The sequence below is a fragment of the Microtus pennsylvanicus genome, chromosome 10 (genome assembly GCF_037038515.1).
Source record: "Microtus pennsylvanicus isolate mMicPen1 chromosome 10, mMicPen1.hap1, whole genome shotgun sequence".
Taxonomy (NCBI): Eukaryota; Metazoa; Chordata; class Mammalia; order Rodentia; family Cricetidae; genus Microtus; species Microtus pennsylvanicus.
Window position 1 is genome coordinate 59,831,204 of NC_134588.1, and position 24,534 is coordinate 59,855,737.

Sequence of the window (24,534 nt, forward strand, 5' to 3'; positions counted from 1 at the left end):
CAGGAGACAGAGAGAGGCAGCCTAGTCTATAGAGAAAGTTCTAGGACTGCCAGAGCTACATAGAGAAACCCTGTCTCAAAAAAGCAAAAAGCGAACAAAAAGTTAACTATTTACACAGTATTTCTATTATATTTAAAAGTTATATGTAATCAAGAGATAATTTTTTAAAGCACATGGTATATGGTGGGGCCTGTAAGACGGTTTGGTGGACCAAGGCACTCGCCACACTAAGCCTGATGACCTGAGTTCAGTTCCCAGGACCCACATGAGAGAAGCGGAAAACTGACTCCTACAAGCTGTCCTCCAACCTCCACACATACACACAAAACAAACAAACAAAATGTAATATTTTTAAAAGATAACAAGTACATGGTAGAATATACATAGATTATTTGCAAATATTATACCACTTTATTTAAGGGACTATAGCACCCTTGGAGTTAGGTTTGTTTATACACACACACACATATACACACACACACATATACACACACACACACACAATATGCTACACTAGAATATATATAATCACTTTATTATGGAGAATTTTTCATGATTCTAAATTTTCACGTTTTATTCTCATACCACCAGGAGACCATGGGCAAGATACTCTTCCATTTCAAAGATGATCAGAAACCAGAGATTTTGACTGGGGGTACAGCTTGGTAGTGGCACTGTCTAGCATGCTCAGGGTCCTAGGTTTAAGCCCCAGAAATCACCCCCCAGCCCCTCCCACAGAGGCACACAACCACCACACACGAGTGTGCACACACACCCCAGAGGAACCAGTCTTGCACCAGGCATGCAGAAACTGAGCAGACTGGCTTCGCTTCTCTGAACCTCGTCCCAGTGCCCCACTCCGGCAATGGGAAGGAAGAGCTGTTCCCACTGCACACTCTCTGGCCCTGCATTTGTTCAGACACCCACAGAAACCCTGGAATGTGCAACTCAGCTCACAGACGATATGTGGGCTAGGCAGGACAGAAGGAGCCTGCAAGGAAAAAAAAGTGACTGAATATATATGTAAGACAGTTTTACTTCCTGCCATGCTGGAGTCTGTTACTGTTGAGACGTGTTTGGCTGTGGGTGCCACTCTGCAGCAAGACGTGAGGAAGCGGGACCTGCTGCTATATATAAATGTCTTATTTTGGGTCCATCTTTCTTGTAAAATAACAAGCGATCCAGGCAGGGACTAGGAGTGGGGTTTTGTGAACTGTATTCAGAAACTTTGCAAATGCCTGCCACGGAGTCCTGCTGCTAAGAATTTCTAAACAGAGCCAGACGGACCCTGTCTGACCACCATCTGTCATCCCAGGGAAAAGCAATGTTTGGGGTGTTATGTTGTTGTTTTCCCTCTAGAGTAAGACAGCTTGAAACAGGAAATGATTGTTGGGTATGGTGGCCACACCTTTATTCCCAGCACTATCTCTGTAAATTTGAGGCCAGCCTGTTCTACACAGCAAACTCCATCATGCCAGTAGTCAGGGATGTGCGGTAAAACCTTGTCCTGAGAACAGAACAAGAGTAGGCTGGCAGTGGAGTACAGTAGTGGAGTACCTGTCTGGCACAGATGAGCTCGGGGCCTAAGACCCAGCCTCCCTCACCCAGGGTGCAGAAGACGACTTCTAGCGGGGAGACAAGGGAGGTGGCGCAGCTTTACAAAATCAGCAGCAGCAACTTTTCTACCCTGGCTTTGATCCTTGCCACTCTATTAAAAGGACCTTCCAGAATGTTCAAAGGAAACCACAAGGCACTGAACATCTAGGCTTGGGCTATAAGGTCACCACTAAGAACCACACCCTGATTTGAAAAGACTGGAACACAAAAGGGGAAGGTAAGACAAAGATATGGGGCTGTGCACTGGGAAAAGCCAGAGACGGGGGAAAAAATTTAAACCCATGTGATGTCTTTAGGAACCATCCTGACGCCCTGCACTGGTACATGACCCAGGTGCTCTGGGTCTCAGAAGAGACAGGCGGCAGGCTCCACGGCCTGAAAGGGACTCTCAAAGCTGCTCAGTGCAGCTCTAAGGAAGGACACACACACAGTTATCAGGTTCTTCTCATTATTCAAAGCCATTTGGAATCACCAAGTCAACCATCTTACCTGTTAACGCAGACAGCATGAGGAACAGGTGTGATTAACTACGCCTACTTTACCTGGAAGATGACCAAGTTCTAGAGGCAAGGACTTGCCAGGAGCTACTCAGCAAAACTTAGTTGCGGTTGGATGAAAGACACCAAAAAGAATGGAGGCTAGAAAGGCTAGGCCAAGCCACACCCCTGCTATCCACCTGGGAGCCAGATCTTCCTGTCTAAAGCCAACTCTTTGGGCTGATGAGATTGCTCCATGGACCAAGTTGCCTGGCTGGCGCCAAGCTAGGCAATCTGAACTGGATCCTTGAATCCCACATGGTTCAGAGAACTGACCTCAAAGGGTGAGCAAGTGTGTGCTCACCCTCTCACACATATAATAAATACAATTTTAAAAATTTAATCAAAGCAACTTTTCCAGTTTTTCTGGTTTCCCTGTTCCCTGACACCAGCATTTAGGGGCAACGGCAGGAAAAAAGAAAAAGAAGATCTGTCCCAGCAGATATGCATCCTTGCTCCTTGACCCCTGATGGATCTGGTCATTTAGTGTCTGGCATGGCTTCTTCAGGGAAATCCAGCTTGGCTCTCTTCTCCCCAGCTCCACTGCCCTGCCCTGCCCCACCTCATCTAACACTTGGGAGGAGGGTGGCGGGCAGATCCCTTCAGGACTGAATTACGCAAAGCCTGCTTTCCTTATGGGTCCCCCACTCACTTCCCATGCCAGGAACGCACAATTCCACATGATGCAATAACAGGGTTTGTCTCTACTTCAGATTCCCAGACCCAGGCTCTTTGCCACCTGACCACTTCCATCTGGTTTGCTGGCAAAGAGCTGTGCTCAAGAAACCCACGAGCGCTGGCTGCTCCTAACCCTTGCCCTTCCCTCACTGTATGAGTAAACTACTGAGTTGGTCAATATTGGTTTTCTCACTAGGACAAACTCTTAAGCAAGCTTTTAAAAACCTCTTCTGTTCCCTCCTGGCATCTGTATTTACTTTCCCCAGTCATACCCACCTGCCTTTTTCCCACATTTAGGCTCATCTTGGACCACAGCCAACTGGGCAATCCTGAGCTTACTTCCCTGTGACCTCATCACCTTTTCTAAAAGACGTGACAGCTCAGGAACAGCAGACAACCTCAGCTTAAGGATAAGGTTCAGAAAGGCGGCTGGTATCAAAAAAGTGCAGACTTGCTGCTGAGCACCCCTTTCTACTGCAAACACATCCATAAACATCAGTATCTCTTCAAGAAGTTTAACCTCCCTAGGCATAGTGGCACGTGACTGTAGTCCAAGCACTCAGAAGACTGAGACAAGAGGGCTATGTAGAGACCCACATTTACAAAAGACGTTCTCAAGTCTTCAAAGTCCAGCTAAAGCAAGGAGATACAAAGAAGCATAAGCACCTAAGAGAAAAAGTCACCAGGTAGACCTCAGCGGCCACAGCCCACGGCAGTCTGTCCTTTCACTCCCATCTGTCCACAAGACCCTACAATACCGGTCTGCTGTTGCTTTGTAAAAGATGTATTTTTTTTTTAAATATTTATTTATTTATTAGGTATACAATATTCTGTCTGTGTGTATGTCTGTAGGCCAGAAGAGGGCACCAGACCTCATTCCAGATGGTTGTGAACCACCATGTGGTTGCCGGGAATTGAACTCAGGACCTTTGGAAGAGCAGGCAATGCTCTTAACCACTGAGCCATCTCTCCAGCCCCTAAAAGATGTATTTATTTTATGCATGAGTGTGTGCCTTCCTGTCTGTATATTACACTCTATGTATGCAGTGCCTGTAGGAGCCAGGAGAGGGCACTATACACCTAGAACTGGTGCTGTGAGCTGCCATGTGGGTGATGGGAATGGAATACCAGGCCTCTGCAAGAGCAGCCTAGTGCTCCTAAACACCAAGTGACTGGTCTTTCTAGCCCTGTGGTTTGCTTTTTCAATTCAGCTTAACCGTTAAAATATTCATGAGCATGTAAATATTGTCAATTTAACCAAACCCCTACAAAATTACATCAGAAAGAGACATGGAAAAAGGACATTAGTCAGTGAAGGATCAGTTAATCCGATTTTCTGTAAAGAAGTCAATAAAACTGCCTAATACAGATGTGGGATGGAATGACATTTTAGCTGTTTGTTGTGAAATGCAAGGATAAATAAAAGGAGAAATAACCAGAAGGGGGGTGAACGCAGTTCTCTAGGAAACAGGACTGCTGATCTGGGGTTACAGGGCTCTCAAGAGGGGTAGCTGTCAGCATCACGTCCAGCATCACCAGGACCACATCACCCATCTGTCACCAGCACCAGCACCACCATCATCATGATATAATGCCTAATGATGCTGCTACTGTTGCGCCAAGCAACCACTCATAATCGCCTTCCCTGCGTTATGCTAAGTAATCGTCACAGTCATCACGACAGGGGCAAGCTCTGACTTGGAACCCATTTTATAGAAGCGGAAAGTGAGCCGCAGCAAGTACCATTGACCAAGATCATTACCCTAGGGCGTGGCAGACTAAGACAGTGCGCGCATGTGTGTGTGCGGGTGTGTGTACATGTAAGTGTGCACGCTGTTTTTATGTTTTTTCAAGAGATTAGACATGGTCTTACTGTGCAGCTTTAGATGGTATAAACTTTCTATGTAGACCAAACTGACCTATAATTCAGAGATCCACCTGCCTTTGCCACCATAGTGCTGGGATTAAAGGTGAGAGACATCCATACATTTTGTGTGTTACTGGGCCCCTGAACCCAGGGCCTTGTGCAGGCTAGATGAAGCACTATATCACCGAGCTTTATGAACAGATTTTACCTTGTGATTTGGTTTCAATAGGAAAAGTCCCCACAGGCTCAGATTTGAATGCTTGGCCATTAAGGAGTGGCGCTACCGGATAGAGATTAGGAGAAGTGGCCTGGTTGTCAGGTGTGGTCTTGGTGAAAGTGTCACTGGGGCTTTGGAGTTTCAAGTGTTCAAGACAGGCTTAGTGTCTCTCTCTCTCTCTCTTCCTGCTGCCTGTGGATCCAGACATCAAACTCTCAGCCACCTCCCCAGCACCAAGTCTGCCTGCCTGCCGCCATGCCTCCAGACATGACGATAATGGAACAAGCCTCTGAAACAGTAAATCGTGCCCAATTAAATCTTTTCCTTCCTAAGAGTTCATGGTCATGGTGTCTCTACCAGCAACAGAGCATCAGCTCAGATCCCTTGAGATGGGTTTTAGACTGGGCAGGCTGCCTTCAAATGTTCAAGCCTCCTTATAATTTGGGATGAGTGGTACACACATTCCTTTTTTGTAATTACTAAAGTAATCCATTTTGTTTTAATAAATAATCAGTTATTTATTCATGTGAGGGGTATATATAGGTGCCACAGGATGCGCTTGGCGGTCAGGACATCTTTCAAGAGTCAATGTCCCTTCCACCATGGGGGGGCCCAGTAGCAAGAATGTTTGCCCAAGCATCTCACCCCTCTCCGTTGTCACTGAATTATTAATGATGTGCATGCATACACGGCTATGGCAGCGGTAGAAAATAAAAATAACCAACCAAATGCCAGGCTGACGGCTTCTCCTCTGACATCAGGCTCAAAGGGGGACACCACCAGTCACAGTGTCACACTGACCAAGCCCTGAATGTCAACAGCTGCTACCCAACTGCCCTCTCCGTCTTCACCTTACTTCAGAAACACAGCAGCGAGCATGCACATTTGGACACACACACATAAACTCCATAACCAAACGGGCGTCCGAGGTTCTTTTCCCCAAAGAGACAATACCCTGTTAACCCTAATCAAAATATAGGTCCTAGCTGACGTCAGCACTGGGGAGGTGGGGTGCAAGGCCTGTGTGTTCAACTAAATTCAACATGCAGCTTCAGGAGATAACTGGCCCTTCCTGAAGCTCACCTGGGGAACCCTCCCCTGACAATCTAACTAATCTGCCCTAAAGAGAAACTGTCTACCTTCAGGAGTGAAAACAAGTGCAGGGCCAGTCCCCTCCCAGGTGCTGTCAGCAGAGCTCTGGTTTAGAGACCGTTTGTCCGCAGGTGGTGGAGGCTGGGCCCTGAGGAGCACAGCACTGGGAGGCGGTGGGGCCTACAAGAGGTGGGATCTACAGTTGGCAGTGGCATTTGTTCTCACAAGTGATTGCGGTAGTTAATGCCTGTGAGAATATGTGAACAGAGAGAGAGAAAGCCTAGTACCTTCTATCCTCTGATTTCCTGTCTCTCACACAAGCTTTCACCGTGGCACCATCAGCCATGAGGCCCTCATCAGTGACCAAACTGATGGTGGTCACTCAGCCTGGAACTTTCAGCCTCAAAGCAGCAAGGGAAATAAGCCCTTTTCTTTGCACATTGCCTGCTCTCAGGCATTTGCTTATGACAATAGGAAATGGACCAACAGTCAATAACATGGATGTTCAAATTTCCAGAAGGGATACCCTAGCTATTCTAGACATTAACTCTCCTCACAGGGTAACCACATTCCTGTCAGAACCAACAGAACACGGGTGAGTGTGGACACCTGCAGCAGTGCACCCGACAGGATTTTTCTGGTGAGGCCAAAACGCTTTCCAAATTTCAAGGAAACTGACAAGCTAGGATCCAGCTAATAGCTGCATGGCCAAGACAATGTCCTATCTCAAGGGACAGGATTCCCCAGGGAAGAAGTAGGAAGAGGAAGAGAAAATGTGTTTTCCGGGGATGATAATTTTTCCCCTACAGATGTACTATATCTACCTTGGCAGGCTGGTACTCAGAAGGCTGAAGTAGGAGTTCAAGACCAGACTGGGCAATGTAGTTTAGACTTAAAAAACAAAACAAAGACTAAGAATGCAGCTCAGTTGCTAAGAGTGCTTGCCTAAAACACAAGAAGCCCTGGGTTTGACCCTAGCAGTCAGTACACAGGGGTGTGGTGGTACATACCTATAATCCTAGCACTCGGGATGAAGGAAGATCCAAATATATGGTGGGAGCTGGCTGAAATGAAAGGACCCAATGAGGAAAGCCTCTGAGGTCTAACGCCTTGGTGCCCCCCCTGGACTCCCTATAGAGTATTTCCTCTTTGCTCAACTCTCCACTGGACCAGCTGGGCGCACTGCAATGAACTCTGCCTTCATGAAACCAACCCGGAGACAGAATCACATCAGCAGTTTAAGGACTTGGGCCCGCAAGACTTCCTCCACCTCGGATGCTCAAGTCAAGCCCCAACTTGCATGGCCTGTGCTTCTGACCCAGGGGCTATACAATGGGGCTTCCTTACTCCCTTACTTGGGTAGGATAACTTGTTGGGGACACTCCAGTGTTCACCACTATAGACCATCTGAAAAGCCAGACAGAGAAGAAGTGCACAGGGTGCATTCGAACCCTGCTTGAGTGCCTCCCTCCAACATCTCTGCTCGTTCAGTTATCCAGCAGCCAGTCTGACCCTTGTCCTGCTGGGCTTTATGGAAGTTTTTACAGGCATGACTGATTACAGCCCCAATCATGGTGACCAACTCAACGTTTACCTCCTTTCCCCTCCCTGGAGACCTCAAGATGGGAAGATCCTGAAGAAGCTGATCATATTATTGCTGTTTTGGTTTGGGTTTTTGCTTGCTTTGTTTTGTTTTGTTTTGTTTCGAGACAAGGTTTCTCTGTATCTTTGGTTGTCCTGGAACTCACTCTGTAGACCAGGTTGGCCTCAGACTCACAGAGATCCACCTGCCTCTGCCTCCTGAGTGCTGAGAATAAAGGCATCCTCCACCATGCCCCGCTTGCTTTTGTTTCTTTAGGACTGGGTCTCACTGTGTAGCCCTGGTTAACCTGGGACTATGTAGACCTTCTGGCCTCAGTACTCACAGGGATCCACCCACTTCTTCTGAGATGAAAGGCCTGTGCCACCACGCCTAGCCCAAATTAATTCTTCAATTTTGATAATCTATTGGGACCACAGAAAAATGTAGAAGGTATGGGCTGGGGATATAGCACAGTCAGTGGGCAGAATATATCGTACGCCAAGCCCAGTTCCATTCTGAGCAGCCTATAAACTGTGATATGGAGAGGTACAAACCTACAATTGAGTATAGTGGTGCACACCCAGCACAAGAAAACCGAGGTCATCCTGCTGTGTAGTGAGTTCAAGGCCAGACTGAGATACATGAGACTATCTCAAACCCCACTAACCCGCCACATAAACTAGCCAGTGGATGCAGGAGAATCATAGGATCTAGACCAGCCATAAGATCCTGGGGGCGGGAAACCTTTAAAAACCTAGGAGGTAGATAAAGAATACGTAGGTCAGGGGGTGTCATTGTGACTCCATCTTGATGCCGATCATCCCCTCCACTTCCTGGTTATTAAGAAGGAAGCAGCTCTTCACACCAGTATGCAATCTCTCCCTTGATGCTCTTGCCTTGCCACGGGCCCTGCCTGCAACAGACTCCAGAGGCCATGGTCTGAGGATGCATGCCAAAATCAGTCTCCTTTGAGTTCATTTTGTGTACTTCTTTTTTCTTTTTAGGTCACAGCGATGTGATAATTATGAACACGGACTCTGTGACAGGGACAGGGACAGCAGGGTGTAGCCAAAGACCAAAAACTATAAGAAAAAAAAGATTCTCCTGATATTTCCACACATTAGAGACTTGTGAGTTCTGAGCTGAACAGAGATCAAACACACATTCCTTCTTACATGGCCAATTCACAGTGCTGAAGGTTCCTAGTTTTGCTTTCCGCTTGTGGTATTCTCCTGTTCATTCTGAATCTGGTGTCAGCTATGAGGGAGCTCAGAACTACACTGGCTAGGCCAGACAGCTTTGGATCCGGCACCACATTCACTATGGGACTTGGTGGTGGTTACTGAACTCTGAAAACTGGGGATCGGTACAGCAACTAGCCTCCCGGGGCTTAGGGAGGTTATGGAGTTAACAGATGTTACACCTAAGACAGCACAGTAAAGGCTCAGGAAATAAATACTATTATAATCAGGGCATACTTAGGAAAAGGAAAGGGACAATAAACAAAAATTAGGAACTTTAGGTAGTGTGAGAGAAGGAAAATTAAGACAGAGTGGTAAGGGGACTTCACAGCTTTTCTCTAGGTCAGGGCTTTACAAGAGCATGGGGTTCCTGAGATTAGAAAGAAACCAGATAGGCCGGAAGATGGTGCAGTAGGAAAAGGCCGTGCTGCTAAGCCTAGCTTGAGTTTGATCTCCAGGACACACATGGTAGGAGAGAACCTACTCCTCCAAGCTATCCTCTGAACTCCATCTTCACGCTGGCACATGAGCAAACACGCGTGTGCACGCACACACTCACACCACAGATACAAAACATAGTCCTAAGCAGTGTGGTGGTAATCCAGCAGTAGGGTAGCAGAGGCAGGCGGATCTCTGAGTTCAAAGTCAGCCTGCTCTACAGAGTAAGTTCCAGAGCAGTCAGGGTAACATAAAAACCGTCTTAAAAAACAAACAAACAAAACGCACCACATAATTTTAAAAAGCCATGAACTTTATGTTTTTAAGAAAAGAGGAAGAAATTGTGGTGTTTAAGTTTCACTGTTGTTGTTTGGAGATTTGCTCTATTACTTTATAGTTTTGTTGAGACAGGATCTCACTATATATATAGCCTTGGCTGGTCTGAAGCTTCCTGTGTAGAGCAAACTGGCATTGAACTCACACGGATGGAGATGGATCTGCCTCCCTGTTTCCCAAGCGCTGCTTAAAAGCATGAGATATCATGGTGTGTGTGTGTGTGTGTGTGTGTGTTTCAAATAGAAATAAAGTGTATTTTAAAAGTGAAAACAAGCCAGGTATGGTGTCACATGTCTTTAAACCCAGCACTCTGAAGGTGGAGGCAGACGGATCTCTCCGAGTTCAAGACCAGCCTGGTCTACAAAGGAGTTCCAGCAGCTAGAGCTGAAACCCTGTGTGTGTTGGGTGGGGGGAGAGACAGGAGTACACCAGGAGAAGGTTATTCTTTGTAATAAAGTCAAAGGTTGTGCCACACCTCAAAAAAAAACAAGAGCCAACAACTTCCTGAAACTCAACCATCTGCCCAAGTCCTCAACAGAAGAGCTATGGCTTCTGCTGCAGACACGGGGTCCGTTTAAAGCTGGCTTTTCCGAGAACTGGCATGTGAGACTAACTTCTCAGATCTCTAATTTGAGAGTCAGAATGGGGGCAGGGGCAGACACACTCCACATAAAACAAGAAGGGACACCTGAATACACTCTCAGGTGCCCAAGCACTGGCTACCCCATACAGACATGAGAGGGCGCACTCCAACTTTCTGCTGAGAAAATTAGCAGGCCAGAGGGAGGAAACCCCTAAGACAGGAATCCCCTTTCAGACTTGAGTGGAGTGCAGACTCAAGCAAGGGAAGAACAGCTGACGTGGACTCTAAGAGATGAATACAAGTACCCAGCTGGGAGAGAGAGGAGGCGGAATGTAGAACACACAGGTGTGGAGGTGAGCTGGCAATCAGGGTGGGAAAGGACAGGTGTGGTGTGTGCAAAAGGACAGACGGTAAAGAGACTACAATTACAGCTTAGTGGGGAGGAAATGCTGAGGGCGAGAGGGGAGACTGAGAACCACAAAGAATGCCCCGGGAGTGACGGGCAGGGTCTGTGTAAAGATCACTCCAGCAGCAATGTGGAGAATGTTCTGGAGGTAGTCCAGGCTGCCGGCTGGGAAGTGAGCCACTGGAGAGTCATGCTGTCCGGAAACGATGGGAGCAGGGTACGAGTCCAAGTGGAACTGATGGAATGGGCGGGCTGGATGGATGTGGAAGGACATGGATTTGCAGACTGACGGAGGGGACAGCCAAGTGTCCTCCCGTTCGTGTCTGGAGAGAATGTGTAGATGGGACAGTGAGTCTGTGGTAAGGAAGCCCGGCAAAAATTAGCAGGATCCCACTTCTCATGCATAGAGCAGCAACGCAGGGTAACAGTTGAATAAATGAGAAAAGGCTTGGGACAAGAAATAACTGACCAGTCCATCATTAACAAATGAGAATACAGACTCTAGACAGGGAGAAAAGTGGTGAGCCAATGAGCTTCTGAGGAAGGCCCCATACCCAGGAAGAATGAATACATGAGACAACAGAGAGAACAGCGAGAGGCAGCAGCTGGCATGCAGCCTGCAGCCAGGAGTTAGAGCCCAGAGACACTTCCCAGGGTCAATAGCAGTCATATCATACAGAAAGGCGTGGTTAGGAACCAACGGCTTTAGCAGGACCCAGAGACTGGGTGATTATATTCGAATCCAGCTAGAAAAGCTTCCCCACAGCCATGAACTCTCCGGCTCCTCTTGACCTGCCCAGCACTGACTGCCACTCACGTGTGGCACACATCACTCTCTCAGTCAGTGAAGCCAGCTCCATGCAAGAGGTCAAGGATGCAAGGCATGAACCCGCACCCAAAATCCTGAAATCTCAGTATCACAGGTACAATGTTCTATAGATACAAACGACTTAAGGGGTCAGTCCCACCTAGTTCCGCTTAACAGATGCTCACGAAGCACCTACCCAATGACCAGGAATTAAACCATGTGCTGGATTCAACATGGATGACTTGGAGTCAGGATCCCTGGGGCCAGAGCCGTTCTCTCGGGCACCGCGATGCCCTAATACCCTAGAGAACCCCAGCACACAATCAACATTCAAATCATATTTGCCAAATGAAGAGCACCTGGCTGAGGAAAAAGCGCCCTCTCCCTTTAGGAGTATGAAGGAGCGCAAGCTTCACAGAGCCATTGCGGTTTTGTTGTTTGCAGCAGGGTCTTGCCATATATGCCAAGGCTTAGCCCTCACAGCCATGTCTCCACATACACAGTACGAGGGCTACAGGTGATGTGAACCACCACACCTGGCTCACAACATGCTCACACCACGTTCACGCATGGAAACTTTCTTCCCATAAAGAGACAAATATCAAGCTGGGCATGGAGGCGCACGCCTTTAATCCCAGCACTCAGGCAGCAGAGGCAGGCGGATCTGAGTCTGAAGCCAGCCTGGTCTACAGAGTTCCAGGACATAGTGAGACCCTGTCTCAAAAACATACTTAATTTTCACTTTTATTTTTTATGTGCATTTGACATTTAAGTGTCTTGCCTGCTTGAACGTGCACCACGTGCATAACTGATGTTCTTGGAGACCTGAAGGGTGTGCTAGCATGCCTGGAACTAGAGTTACACATGGGTATTAGTCACCGTGTGCACTGGGAACTAAGCATGGGTCCCATGGAAGAGCAGCCAGTGATATTAACCTGACTTGGTATCTGTGTCTTTCCTGTATGTAGGAACACTTTAGTGTCTGAGTTACACAGACCTCTGTAGACTGTAGCAGTTAAACACTGCTCCTGGGGGGAGGGGGATTCAAGAAATCATTCACAGAAGTGGTAGTGACTAGGGCATGGGGGGGAGGGTGCTGAGGGGCTGTTGATGGCTGGCTGGTACTGTTGAAATAAGAGCGGCAGGGCTGCATCCTCGGCACCCAGCCGCCCGCATGGCTAGCTTATGCCCCGAAATAATTACACAGAAACTGTATTATTTTAAACAATGCCTGGCCCGTTAGTTCCAGCCTCTTATTGGCTAGCTCTTACATATTGATCTAATCCATTTTTAATAATCTGTGTAGCCCACGAGGTAGCTTACCAGGGAAGATCTTAACCTGCATCTGTCTGGAGTGGGAGAATCATGGCGACTACTTGACTCGGCTTTTTTCTCCCAGCATTCTGTTCTGTCTACTCCGCCTACCTAATTTTCTGTCCTATCAGGCCAAGCAGTTTTCTTTATTAGTTAACCAATGAAAGCAACAGATAAGATACAAGACCCACCTCCATCATGGCACTTAACACGGGTGGGTTCAGTTTGTGGTAATTTACGTTTAATCAAACCTGTAAGCGAGTATACTGTGTTGTTCTGTTTCTAATTAAAATAACTTTTAAAGAGAATGTTAAACTTTGTCTTCCCCTAACTACTCATTTAATTCAAGTTGCTAGGGACAACAGCTCAGCAGTGCAAGCGTTTGCCACAAAAGCCTAATTCAACATGATGCTCGGACCCGGACCCCTCGTGAAAGTGAAGGAGCAGAAGCAATTCCACAATGTCGTTCTCTGCCCTCTCTACACACGCACTCACACTCACAGGCAATAAATGTTCAGTTTCCAATCTGAAGTTGTTAGAAATGTGTTTGAAAGATGCCTCTGGGGCATGATGACGCATGCCTGCAACCCCAGCACCAGGGAGGCGGAGTTGACCTGGGCTACATAGTAAGACTTTGCACCAAAATAATAAAAGTAGCTAAATCAAATTTTAAAAGGCCCACCTAAGGCACAGCAAAGAATCCACGAGGCCCTGGGTTGTATCCCCAGCACTGTACAAACCAGCTAAGATGGCTGTGGTGGCCTGGACTAAAATGTCGTTGTCACCCCCCACCTCCAGTCTGACATCTGAATACTTGGTGGCGCTGTTTGAGCAGTCAAGAAGTATGGGCGGCCCTGCTGAGGAAGTACAGCTGCTAGGGCCCGGCTCTGAGGTTGCGATGCCAGGCGCCATTCCCAGTTAGCTCTCTACTTCTGCTTTTGGCCTGAGAGAGGAGCTCAGTTCTCAGCTGCCAGCTCCAGCCGCCATGTCTGCTGCGTGCCTTGTCATGCTGTCTTTGCCATCCCTCACGGCACTCACCCTCGGGGACGGTAAGCCCAGACAAACCTCTTCTATAAACAGCCTTGGCCATGGGGTTTTATCACAATAGAAAAGTTACTGCGACCGTGTCAATGAGGGGAGGGAGGCAAGAGGATCAGGAGCCCAGGTCACACTGGGCTGCACAGCAAGTTCAAAGTCAGCTTGGGATACATGAGACATGAGGAGTGAAGAGAAAAAGGAAGGAGGAAGGGAGAGAGACTGAAGGAAGGAGCCGGGAGAGAAGCCCACTCTGGAAGATGCTCGACGGCTAGCTCTCTCTGCGCCTGACCAAGAGATGGGCAAGCGCCCTAAGTTATGAACATCGTGAACATCACAATAGTGAGTTACAAGGTTTAACTAGAAGAACCTCCTTGCACTCTGCACCCCACTCCAGGCACCCCAGGCCGTGCCCCTTAGTTTAGGTTTTAAGTGTTTTCACATCAAAACAGCAAGGTGATGGATCTGTTGGTTACTGGGCTTGGTCATTCAACAATGTGAACATAGGTCAACAAACACATCATTAAAAGTATTCCCCAATTAAACAAACACTGGGAATGCTTTCAACAAAGCACACTGATCAAAGAGACTATTCCAACAGTGCACATCCTCTAGAATGTGAATGGGGGAGGAGGGGGGGGGCTGACCCCAGTTCAGACATGGTTTTCTCACTTATTCCGAACAACTCAGACCTTATCTCCTCTTCACAGATGCAGGGATGGGTTCAGAAGAAACAGATTAAAATGGGTCAGGCCAGGCCAGGAAAGAAAGCAAGTCTGACTAAAGCTATGCTCCCTGCTCCACCAAGTCAGGAACACCAACCTCACCTGAAAACCTTAGTGCAAAGAGCCTGGGGGGTCTCCACACTATCTGATTCAGAGACACCATAAACCTCTCCTTCAATGAAAGACCTCAAATCTCACACTGCCCTGCTGCACCAACAAGCAATCCCCGGAAAACAATGTGTGTGTACAAGTCTCCCCTGCATTCACTCAGGAGGCAAAGATCATCCCAGCTCCAGTGTGTCTTGGGGCGTCAGACAGGGAAGGTCCGGTGGCTGGCACTTCCTCCAGAGCAGTGTTCAAAAGCCTCCCCCATTCAAATAGGGTATATTGTTCCATACTGTTCGGCTCTCAAATGTTTGCTTTCCCCACAAGAGAGGTGTGGGCAAACTGCAGCCACGAACTAATCAAATGTGTTCTCAGGCACGTTGACCTGAGAACAATCAATAAGCCACCAGATACAGCAAGGCTCCAGAACCAGTCTTTTTCCCAAAATGGGACATCTGGAAAAATACCAAAGTCCCCGCAGACAATCTACAAGAGAAGCACAAGATCTCTTCTGAGAGAGCCGTCATATCTAGCTCCCCACACACTGTTAGCAGGGGTGGATATGTGAGCCACATAGATGCTGTAGGCTACCTGCAGCCCAAGTTCCAGCCCCGAGTTCTGAGTTCTAGAGAGAAGTACTCATTACCAACACCATCACAAGCCTTTTACTGATTCATTCATTCATTCATTCCTTGTGGGAGGAGAGTTGCTGAGACAGGGTCTATCTATCATACAGTTCTGGCTGTCATGAAACTCACTAGGTAGACCAAGCTGGCCTCGAACTCATAGAAATCCACCTGCTTCTGCCTCCCTAGTGATGGGATTAAAGGTGTGCACCACAATAAATATATAAACCAGGCAATGGTGGCACTTGCCAATAAACTAACAAATAAATAAATGGGTCAGACAGTGAACCCAGCACTGGGGAGGCAGAGGCAGGTAGATCTCTGAGTACAAGGCCAGCCTGATCTACAGAGCAAGTTCCAGGACTGGTTCCAAAGCTACTGGGAAACCCTGTCTTGAATAACCAATAAATAAATATAGGTGTGCACCACTATGCCAGGCTGAAACTGATAGCCTTTTATCTGCTTAAGTTTGGGGTGTTTCTGGAGAACCAAGCATGCCTTCACTGGACCAGAGAGACTGTAAAACCACATCGCATAAAGCCGTATGTCATTTTGTATTGTCTCCTTTGGATGATCACCATTCCTTCAGGACAGATGATATATAATTATATATTATAAACTGTGAAGATCCTAGACACTGCTATTTAAAATGTCCTTTTTTGTTGAAAGGAGCACAAAGCCAGTGTAAACTGTGAACACGCAGTGTTTTCTCTTCTAATAGATTTGTGATGGTGGGGCTGGAGGGCTCAGCAATTGCTTACTGCAGAGAGGGGCGCAGGGTTTCATCCCCAGCACCTACACAGCTCCAGGAAATGTGGCACCCTCTGCAAACATCTTTGCACCCCTAAATATGATCTGCATATATCCCAGAAGCAGGCGCACCTCTGTGAATTCGAGGCCAGCCTGTCTACAGAGAGTTCCTGACAACCAAGGCTACACAGAGAAACCCTGTCTTTGGGGTAGGGGGTGAGGAGGGGAGATGGTGTGTATTTGTGTAGGAGAAAAAGAAAAAAAAACAAAAAAAATAACCCCACCAGTTCTCCCACAGTGTAACTGCTCAGCAGGGCCCAGTTCCAATCGGCACCTGCTGAGAGGCCCCCAAACTGACTACAGCAGGTGCGTTTTCTCCAAGCAAGGCAGGCCTACCTTTTCCTAGAAGATAATTGTTTGGGCTTCTCTAGTCACAATCTCTTGGGTTGAAGATCCAGTTCCTATCAGTAACCCTTCACCTAAACAATACGGACGACTTGGGGGAACCTCCAAGTCACTCTCCAGCTTGTTGTATCTGTTTTCTAAGACGTCAAGCAAGTGCATCCACTCTAAGCACGTGACTTGAATATGCCAGCAGCTCCTTCCAGAAAAGGGACCCCTCCCCAGTAGAACACACAAGCGTGAACAGCACTGCCCACATCTTCCAGCCACAGCCAAGGCAAATAGGGTCAAGATGCTGAACAGGGTCTGGAGGGTAGTTCGGTGGGAGTGCATGCTTGGCTTAGGAGGTCCATGTTCAACCACAGCAACAGCCAAACTGTTGGAAGAAGTAACTAGGCAAAGCTGCAGGCGGGTCTGGAGCACACACTCAAGGTTATACAATCAGTCAACTGTTAGGGCAATTAGAACCGGATAACTGAGCTATCACCTCCGGCTAGGGAAAATACATCCTGGGGAAACCGTCCCACACAACAGAGCCATTTACAGCCCCTTGTGGACTTTTCCTATAAACAAAAACAAACAAACAAAAAATGTAGGGGGAGAGTGGAGGGGGAGGGGGAGAGATGGCTCAGAGCACTACTCTTCCAGAGGTCCTGAGTTCAATTCCCAGCAACCACACGGTAGCTCACAACCATCTGTAATGAGATCTTGATAACCTCTCCTGGCAAGCAGGCACACGTGCAGGAAAAACACTTAACACAGTAAATAAATTTTTAAAACAAACAAACAAACAGATTGTGGCTGTGTGTAGGAATGCACGCAAACTTTTAATCTCACTTAGAGGCGAGAGGCTCTCTGGGTTCAAGGCCAGCCTGGTCAGTCTACAGAATGAATGAGTTCCAGGACAGCACAACTACACAGTGAAACCCTGTCTCGGAGGGGAAAAAGGGGCCACCAAAATCCATTTGGTCAAAACACTTACTGCAAAGGCCTGAATTCAATGCCCAGGACCCACAATGGAATAGGGAAAAGCTGTCCTCTGACTTCCCAGCATGCCTCCCATTGTTAAAAGGACTTTCTTTGACTTGAATGTCTGCAGAGTTAATGACAGTCATTAAGTCAATATTCAAAACACTCAATAGTTCCAAATACTCAACTTCTAAATTAATGTCACCAAGTCACCTACCTAAGAATCACTCAATATTAAACATGATTTGGCCTAGGGATATAGAGCGCTTGCACAGTATGCACCAAGCCCTGAGTTCTATCCCAGCACCACATAAAACATGAAAGTATGGTAGCACAGCCTGTAAGGCCAGCACCCAGGAGCTGGAGGGAGGATCCTAAGTTTAGCATCATCCTCAGCCACACAGCTAGTCCTAGCTAAGCCAGGCTGGAATACATGAGCCTCTAACTCAAACAGATGATAGACAGACAGACAGGAGACCAAAAAGATGGCTCAGCAGGTAGAAGGCTTGAGGACTTAAGCTCAATCCCCAGATCACAGCTGGTAGAAGGTGAAAACTGATTCCCAAGAATGTCATCTTCTACCTCTACATACAGGCCATGCATGACGTTAGCATACCTGTACTCACTCAAATTAGAATAAAATAACTTCCTCAGTTTCACTTAACATTCAGGTATTTTTTAAAGACATTTTAAAAAATACACGCATGTGCCATGCAATGATGGCGCACGCCTTTAATCCCAGCCTTGTCTCAAAAAAAAAGTGTGTGTGTGTGTGTGTGTGTGTGTGTTACTGTATACATGTGAAGGTCAAAAGATACCTTTTGGGAGTCAGTTCTCTTCTACCATGTGGGTTCCAGAACCCAAACTCAGTTTGTCAAACATTACCCATTGAGGCATCTCACAGTACCAAAGACACACATCAACCACCTTTTTTTTTTTCGAGACAGGGTTTCTCTGTATATTTGGTTGACCTGTCCTGGAACTAGCTCTTGTAGACCAGGCTGGCCTCGAACTCACAGAGATCCACCTGCCTCTGCCTCCCAAGCGCTGGGATTAAAGGTGTGCGCCACTACTGTCCGGTTTCAATTACAAATATTTTAATAAGAACCAAAAGTGCCAGGTGATGATGGCACAGGCCTTTAATCCCAGCACTCAGGAGGCAGAGGCAGGCGAATCTCTGTGAATTCAGGGTCAGCCTGGTCTACAGAATGAGTTCCCTGAGGCTAGAGCTACATGAAGAAGCTGTCTATAGGAAAACAAGAAAAGAACCAAAGGCTCTCTACACTAAAGAAACATTTCTGAATGTCTTCACACCAATTCCATCGTTTCAGAATTCCTATTCTGTCAGTTCATAAAAACATGGGGCACACTTAATTTACACATATATAATTAAATTTGATGAACTAATGATAAAGCTGATAAAAATGACTTAAAGGGCAAGAAAAGTATAATACACTAACTATAAGTACACCTTCAGATATTGTTATTGATTTAAAATATTGAGACACCCTAAAAGATCTTGAACAGTTTCACCCATCACAGACCCCACCAGCCAGAGGTCACATCTCACACTTTCACTGGACTTCCCAAAGGCAAGCTGTCTAAATCACGGCAGATGATAAAGCTAACTCTAAGAACTAACTCACAGGGGTTGGTTCCCTCCACCCACCACGTCTGTACACACGAGCAGGCTAGCTACCAGCACACAATAAAGGAATCACTTTTAAAATTTAAAACAAGATTCTACCCAAGACCTAAGCACACCCTATATACCAAGATGGAGTTAGATGAGCAGGGGGTGAGCCACAGAAAGGACATTTCAAAGACACTCGGTCAAATAAAGGAAGGGCTTCCTGAGGGAAGGAGATGCTGGGGCAGGCTTCTTCACTGCACACGCTGGATGCGCGCACTGAACTAAATGGAAGCGTGTGGAGAGGAGCAGCAGTGAGACCTCCCTGGAGGAAAAGGCATGGCATTCCTAGTGGCAGTGACCGTCAGAGCATGAGGCTGGCAGCCGGCACCAGAGCCTTACCAAGACCAAGGCAGCAATTTGGGGCGACAGAAAACACACACAGTGCTTGCTCAAAGAAACAGCCCGGGGGGACAAAGCCTGCACCCACAAAGAGTAGAAGCGGAGCAGCTGAGGTTCCAGGAATGGGGCAGCAGAAGCAGCGATGACACGGTCCCTCAGCCTTCTAAAGCAGTCCAAAAGCAGATGCTGACTCACAGGCAAGCTGAGCCGAGCAATCGGCCCACACCTCAATGGAGACCGCTTGTCCGGTATTACTCACAGGCCAGCCTCCCTAAAAATACCTTCGAGGGGTGGTCACAGCTTGCAGAAAAGCACCGAAGAACTGGATCCCAGCCCCACCTGTGTCCCCAACTCAAGACTTCTGTCTCTTCTAGAAAAGCACCTGTCTAAAGCACCTATAGAGAAGACATGAGCAACAGCATCAGTGAAAGCCGTTTACTGAGACGTGCAAAATACATGGGCCAGGACCACATCAGAGGGCCTCTATTGAGTTTCTGACCTGTACTCTGTCTGAGCCGTGGGAGACATCAAGGTATGTGGAAAGGAGAGTGACAGCAAGAGGTAACACGAGGAAGACCACCTGAGACGGTGTGACAGGGCTCAGGCTGTCTTTATTGGTCAAGGACAAAAATTCAAGGGAGGGAGCGAACTGTACCTAGTGATAAATGTGTACAGGCCTGGACAGGAGGGCAGGCGGGGCTTGTCGGTTTTGTTTCTGCCTCTCCTTCCAATGGTATTTCTCGCTATCACCTGAACCCATTGCTTAGGAGGAAATAAGGGTCTGGCTTTTGATAATGGTCAGAAAAAAATGTTCTCATCCACTACACAGACTGGCTTCATGCTTTTGAGGTTTAGGGGATCAAGCTCAGGACCTTACGCTTCGTAGGCAAGAGTTCTAACATGGAGTCACATCCCCAAGGCATTTTAATTTTTTTCTTAATTTTGCTTTTTTGAGGTAGGCCCTCACAGCCCTGGAACACACAGATCCACCAGCCTCTGCCTCCCAAATGCCAGGTCAAAGGGTACATACCACCACACCCAGATTAAGTTAACTGTATGAATGTTTTTGCCTGTCTGTGTGCCATATGCATGCCCTGTGCGTGCAGAAGCCAGAAGTTGGTATCAGATCTCCTAGTACTGGGCGCTAGAAGTCAAACCCCAGTTCATCTGCAAGAGCAGCCAGCATGCACCCTTAGCTGCTGAGCCATCTCTGTAGCCCCCACCACCACCAATGGGAAATTTTAAAATGACCTGACAACGTCTGCCCAGAAAAGTTTAAATTTCTCATTCCTCTTCATCTATAAAACAAATCTCAGAAAGTGTCACAGAGCAGAGTGTCAGGACTTGAAGGACTCTACCGCTTGGAAGGTAGAGGAGGGAAGATGTCCAGCCTGGAGCAGAGAGCGTTCAATGCCTGCTGAACTACAAACAAAGACCCTTTCTCAAATATATAAATAAAATTAAATACATGGAACTGCAATCACTATTTTTGCCTTCTATGACCAAAATAATTTAGACTGAGATAAAATATTTGCACTCTGGAGAGCCTCAACATCGAGGGGGGGGGGGGGATCCCATAGGAAAAGGCCTCCAAAGAGCGGAGTAGTCTTCTCTTCAGGAAGAGACCGGAAAGGGAGAGGATCCATATAGGATAGGGCTGAGAGGTATTGAGAGGTTTGCCCTTTGCTATCTCCATACATTCCCTGTTGGATTTGACAGCGTGAAACTGTGCTATGGCTCCGTGTCTCAGCACCGACACTCTAGTCCCAGCTCTGCCACTAACTCTGTGACCAGCATACATGATTAGCTCGGCCTCATTCCTCTCCTCTCTGCATGCTGCAAGCTCCTGGGTTACAACACCACCACCCCAAAACACAAATTTTAAAACAGGTAGTTAGATTGTTGACCTCTAGAGGCTCTGAAGTTCCTTGTAAATTGCTTATCTCAAAGCCTTTGTCTTTTTCCAGTTTCCTTTCACCAGAACATAGGGTATCAACCTGCCTTGTTTCTAGCCCCTACTGTACCAGGTTTCAGAGTCCCAAAAGAGATCCAGTTTCAAAAACAAAAAGGAAGTTGGAAAGAAGGAAACTTTCAAAATCTTTAGTGGAAAAACGCTTAAGGACTGGAATAATTATGAGATAATTACAACAAACTGACCACACAAGAAATTTTTTATTAGTCCAATCCTCTTTTAACGTTCTGAGACAGTGTTAAGTTGTCCAGGCTGGCGTCATACTCCATCTGGTACCACAGGCAAGGCGCACACACACACACAATTCTTTAACCATAACAAGCCATCACATGCCCAAGATGTTCATTTTGAAAACTGCACCAAGAGACCCTTCTTTGGTTGGGAGTTCCCTCCTCTTCCTTGATGAGAAGCAGGTCAGCACAAAACTGGCTACTCCCACAGTAGCTAACTGCCCCTCCCATTCCAGCTGTCTAGGTGATCCTTCAAACCCATCCTTAATATCAACTGTGAAGGCCGTTTAATAGTAACACTGAATAAGGATGTTTTCGCTTTTTCAGTGTGTCACATTTCGGCCTCTGTGATGACTGAATTATTTAGGGGATGACCAAGGTCATTGTTTCTAAATGTTCCGTTCATCTGCAAGTTTAAAGTCTCTTCCCCACTAAGAGAACTGGACTTGAGGCTAACGTGCAACCTCCAACTTCACCCCAGGCATCGCTCTGGAAACACAGCCAGGAAATTAGAAAAGGCACCTCTACAGCAGGAACACTGGGAAGAGAACAGGGTGGCAGAGCTAATTCCAAAACGAGCCAATAAAGAGTCCTGATAGGACTGGCATCCGGGTTTTGCCTAGCATTCCTAGACGCACTAGTGAAGAACATATTTTTAAATTTAACATGTTATAAGGCAAAGAGAAAATAACCTAATTCAGGGACCCAAACAGCATTGCAGCGTGCTAGCCATGGAAGCTAAAGACGACTTGAACTTAATAGATACCGGAGTTCTACAGGATACAACGCTGAGTCTGGGCTACTGGCCTAAAGTACTCCAGACCTGAAGGGAAAATACAAAAAAATCAAAATGGAGGAGGGGCCAAGGAGAAAAGGGCTGGAAGCAAAAAACCTCGTGGCGCGTGGCGCGCGTCCCATGGCGCCACCCAGCCTTCCTGCTCCGCGCTCTCCAGCCTGGGGACTCACCATCCCGCCTCACCAGCTCCCCCAGCACGCGGCGTCCAGCTCCCCCACTCCCCCGGCGCCCCTCGTGGAGCCCGAGCGCCCACTGAACTTGGAGACTGTTAAACGGAAGGCGAGCCAGCAGCCACGTCTGAAAGGCAGCGAGGGGGGGTAAAGAAAAAACCATCTGGGAGGGCTCCACCCTTCTCCACCTGCAGAAAAGACCCGAGGTGAAGCCAAGATGCCTGTCACTGCTGGGGGGGGGGGGAGAATGGGGGGTCCCTCGGAAAGTCAGACTCGGTAGCCCCTTCCCTGGGGTCCAAGGAAAGAAAGAGAGCAACCCGGACGCCGGAGAGCACGGAACCAGTACAACTTTCTCACTAAGACTGATCACGTTTTCTCTTCCAACTGTAAAAGACAGCAACCCCCGCTGTCATCCCATCCGCGACAGCGCCCACCGAGCTTGGCTCCCTCCCGGAAAGCCCCGCACCTCCTAGGTGGGCTCCCGGTATCCGGCGCGCCACCTCGCGCATCCCCGCCACCCTCGCAGCCCGTGGGTTTGGGCGGCCGGCCAGGGCCAGACCGAGGCGGAGGAGCGCACGGGGGCTCCCCAAAAGCCCCATCCTCATCCCCGACTTGCAAAACAATAAGCATCCGCTTTTCGCCCCTCCCCCACAGGACCCTGACCACGAGTCCCAGCCGCCACGGGGAACGGGCGAGAGAGCGCACCAACCCTGCGGGGAGGGTTGTGGGGACCCACACCCGGGACCCTCAATCGTCCCAGTACCCCGCCGATCCCCAACGCCGCGCCCGGAGCCTGCGCGAGGCTGGCGGCGCCAGAGCGCGGCGTCCGGGAGCGAGGAGCGCGCGGGCCACGCGGTGGCAGGCTGCAACTGCCACGGCCCGCGGGCGCCCGCCACATGTGCCGCCCGCCGAGCGGGTAGGGCGCGCGGACCCCTTACCTTGCCGCTGGCCGTGCCTCCGCTCACGCCGATCAGGAAGGGCTCGCCGCCGTTGGGCTGCTGGTGGTTCTGCAGGGTCTGCTCGCTGTCCCCGGCCATGACTCGCGCCGCCCCTCCTCTCGCAGCCTGTGCGAAGCGACGCACGCTCCCCGCCCGCGACCGACCCGGCTCGCTCAGCGTCTTCGCCGCCGCCGCCGCTGGTCGTCGCCGCCGAGGTCGAGGCTGGGCCGGCCGGCCGCGGCTGGAGCGGGGGAGGGGGTGGGAAGGGGAGGCCGAGACGGCTTTCCCGGAGGTGCCGAGAGCTCTCCTGTGCCCGTGGCGGCCCGTGGGGTTTACATCCCAGGCAGAGGTCAGCGTGATGAGGCTGCTCCAATCCGGGCCGGCTGCGAGCTGCTATTCGCCAGGAGTCTGGCCCCAGCCTCCGCCCCGCCCGGGCCCCGCCACCGCAGCCGCCGCCCGAGGTCTCTGGGAAAGGTGTGAGCGCCACTCCCCTCCCCACCCGCCGGATTAACCCTTTCCAGGACGGAGCCAGAGCCCGGGAGAAGAAACTGGCTGGGTCAGCGTTTTAATGCTCCTGTCTGCCTCCTATTTCAAAAGAGATCAAAAGCCAGAAGAGGCTGCCGAGAATGGAGGAAGTGCCTCAGGTTTGAGACGCAAAGCTGAGAAAGGCTGGGAAGATGGAGCTGGAGCACAATTAATGCCTGGACCCTTTATCCACACTAAAACTTGTGTTTTTAGTAGGACTCCCTTCCCACGCCCTGTATGCCAAAATAGTTTGTCAGCCGCTTGACTTTAGAGATTTCCTGTCTTGGAAACCCCCAAGTGCCATTTTCTTTAGCAGGTCTGTCCTCATGTGACTCCCCAAATGAAGGGTGACTCGAGGACAGTTCCCCCTCCTGGATAATCAGTGCCCTTCCACACCGCAGCATCCTGGATCCCCGTTACTGACATTCCTGTGAAGCTAGGGTTGATGAAAATAGAAACATAAAGTCATTTCGATTCATCGATGACTTTTAACTGTCGTAGTTTATTAGCCGGCCATGTGTCACTTATTTAGGAAGACAATACC

General features: G+C 48.6%; 1 protein-coding gene across 1 annotated transcript in view; it reads right to left on the reverse strand.

Annotated features, from left to right (window-relative positions):
• Window positions 1-23,907, reverse strand: part of Uck2 (uridine-cytidine kinase 2) — a 68,048-nt gene extending 44,141 nt beyond the window's left edge. Inside the window, exon 1 of the mRNA XM_075988515.1 lies at window positions 23,466-23,907. Within this exon, the coding sequence (XP_075844630.1) occupies window positions 23,466-23,564 (99 nt within the window). The 5' untranslated portion in view covers window positions 23,565-23,907. The remainder of the gene's footprint in view (window positions 1-23,465) is intronic.
• Window positions 23,908-24,534: the final 627 nt, after the last annotated feature.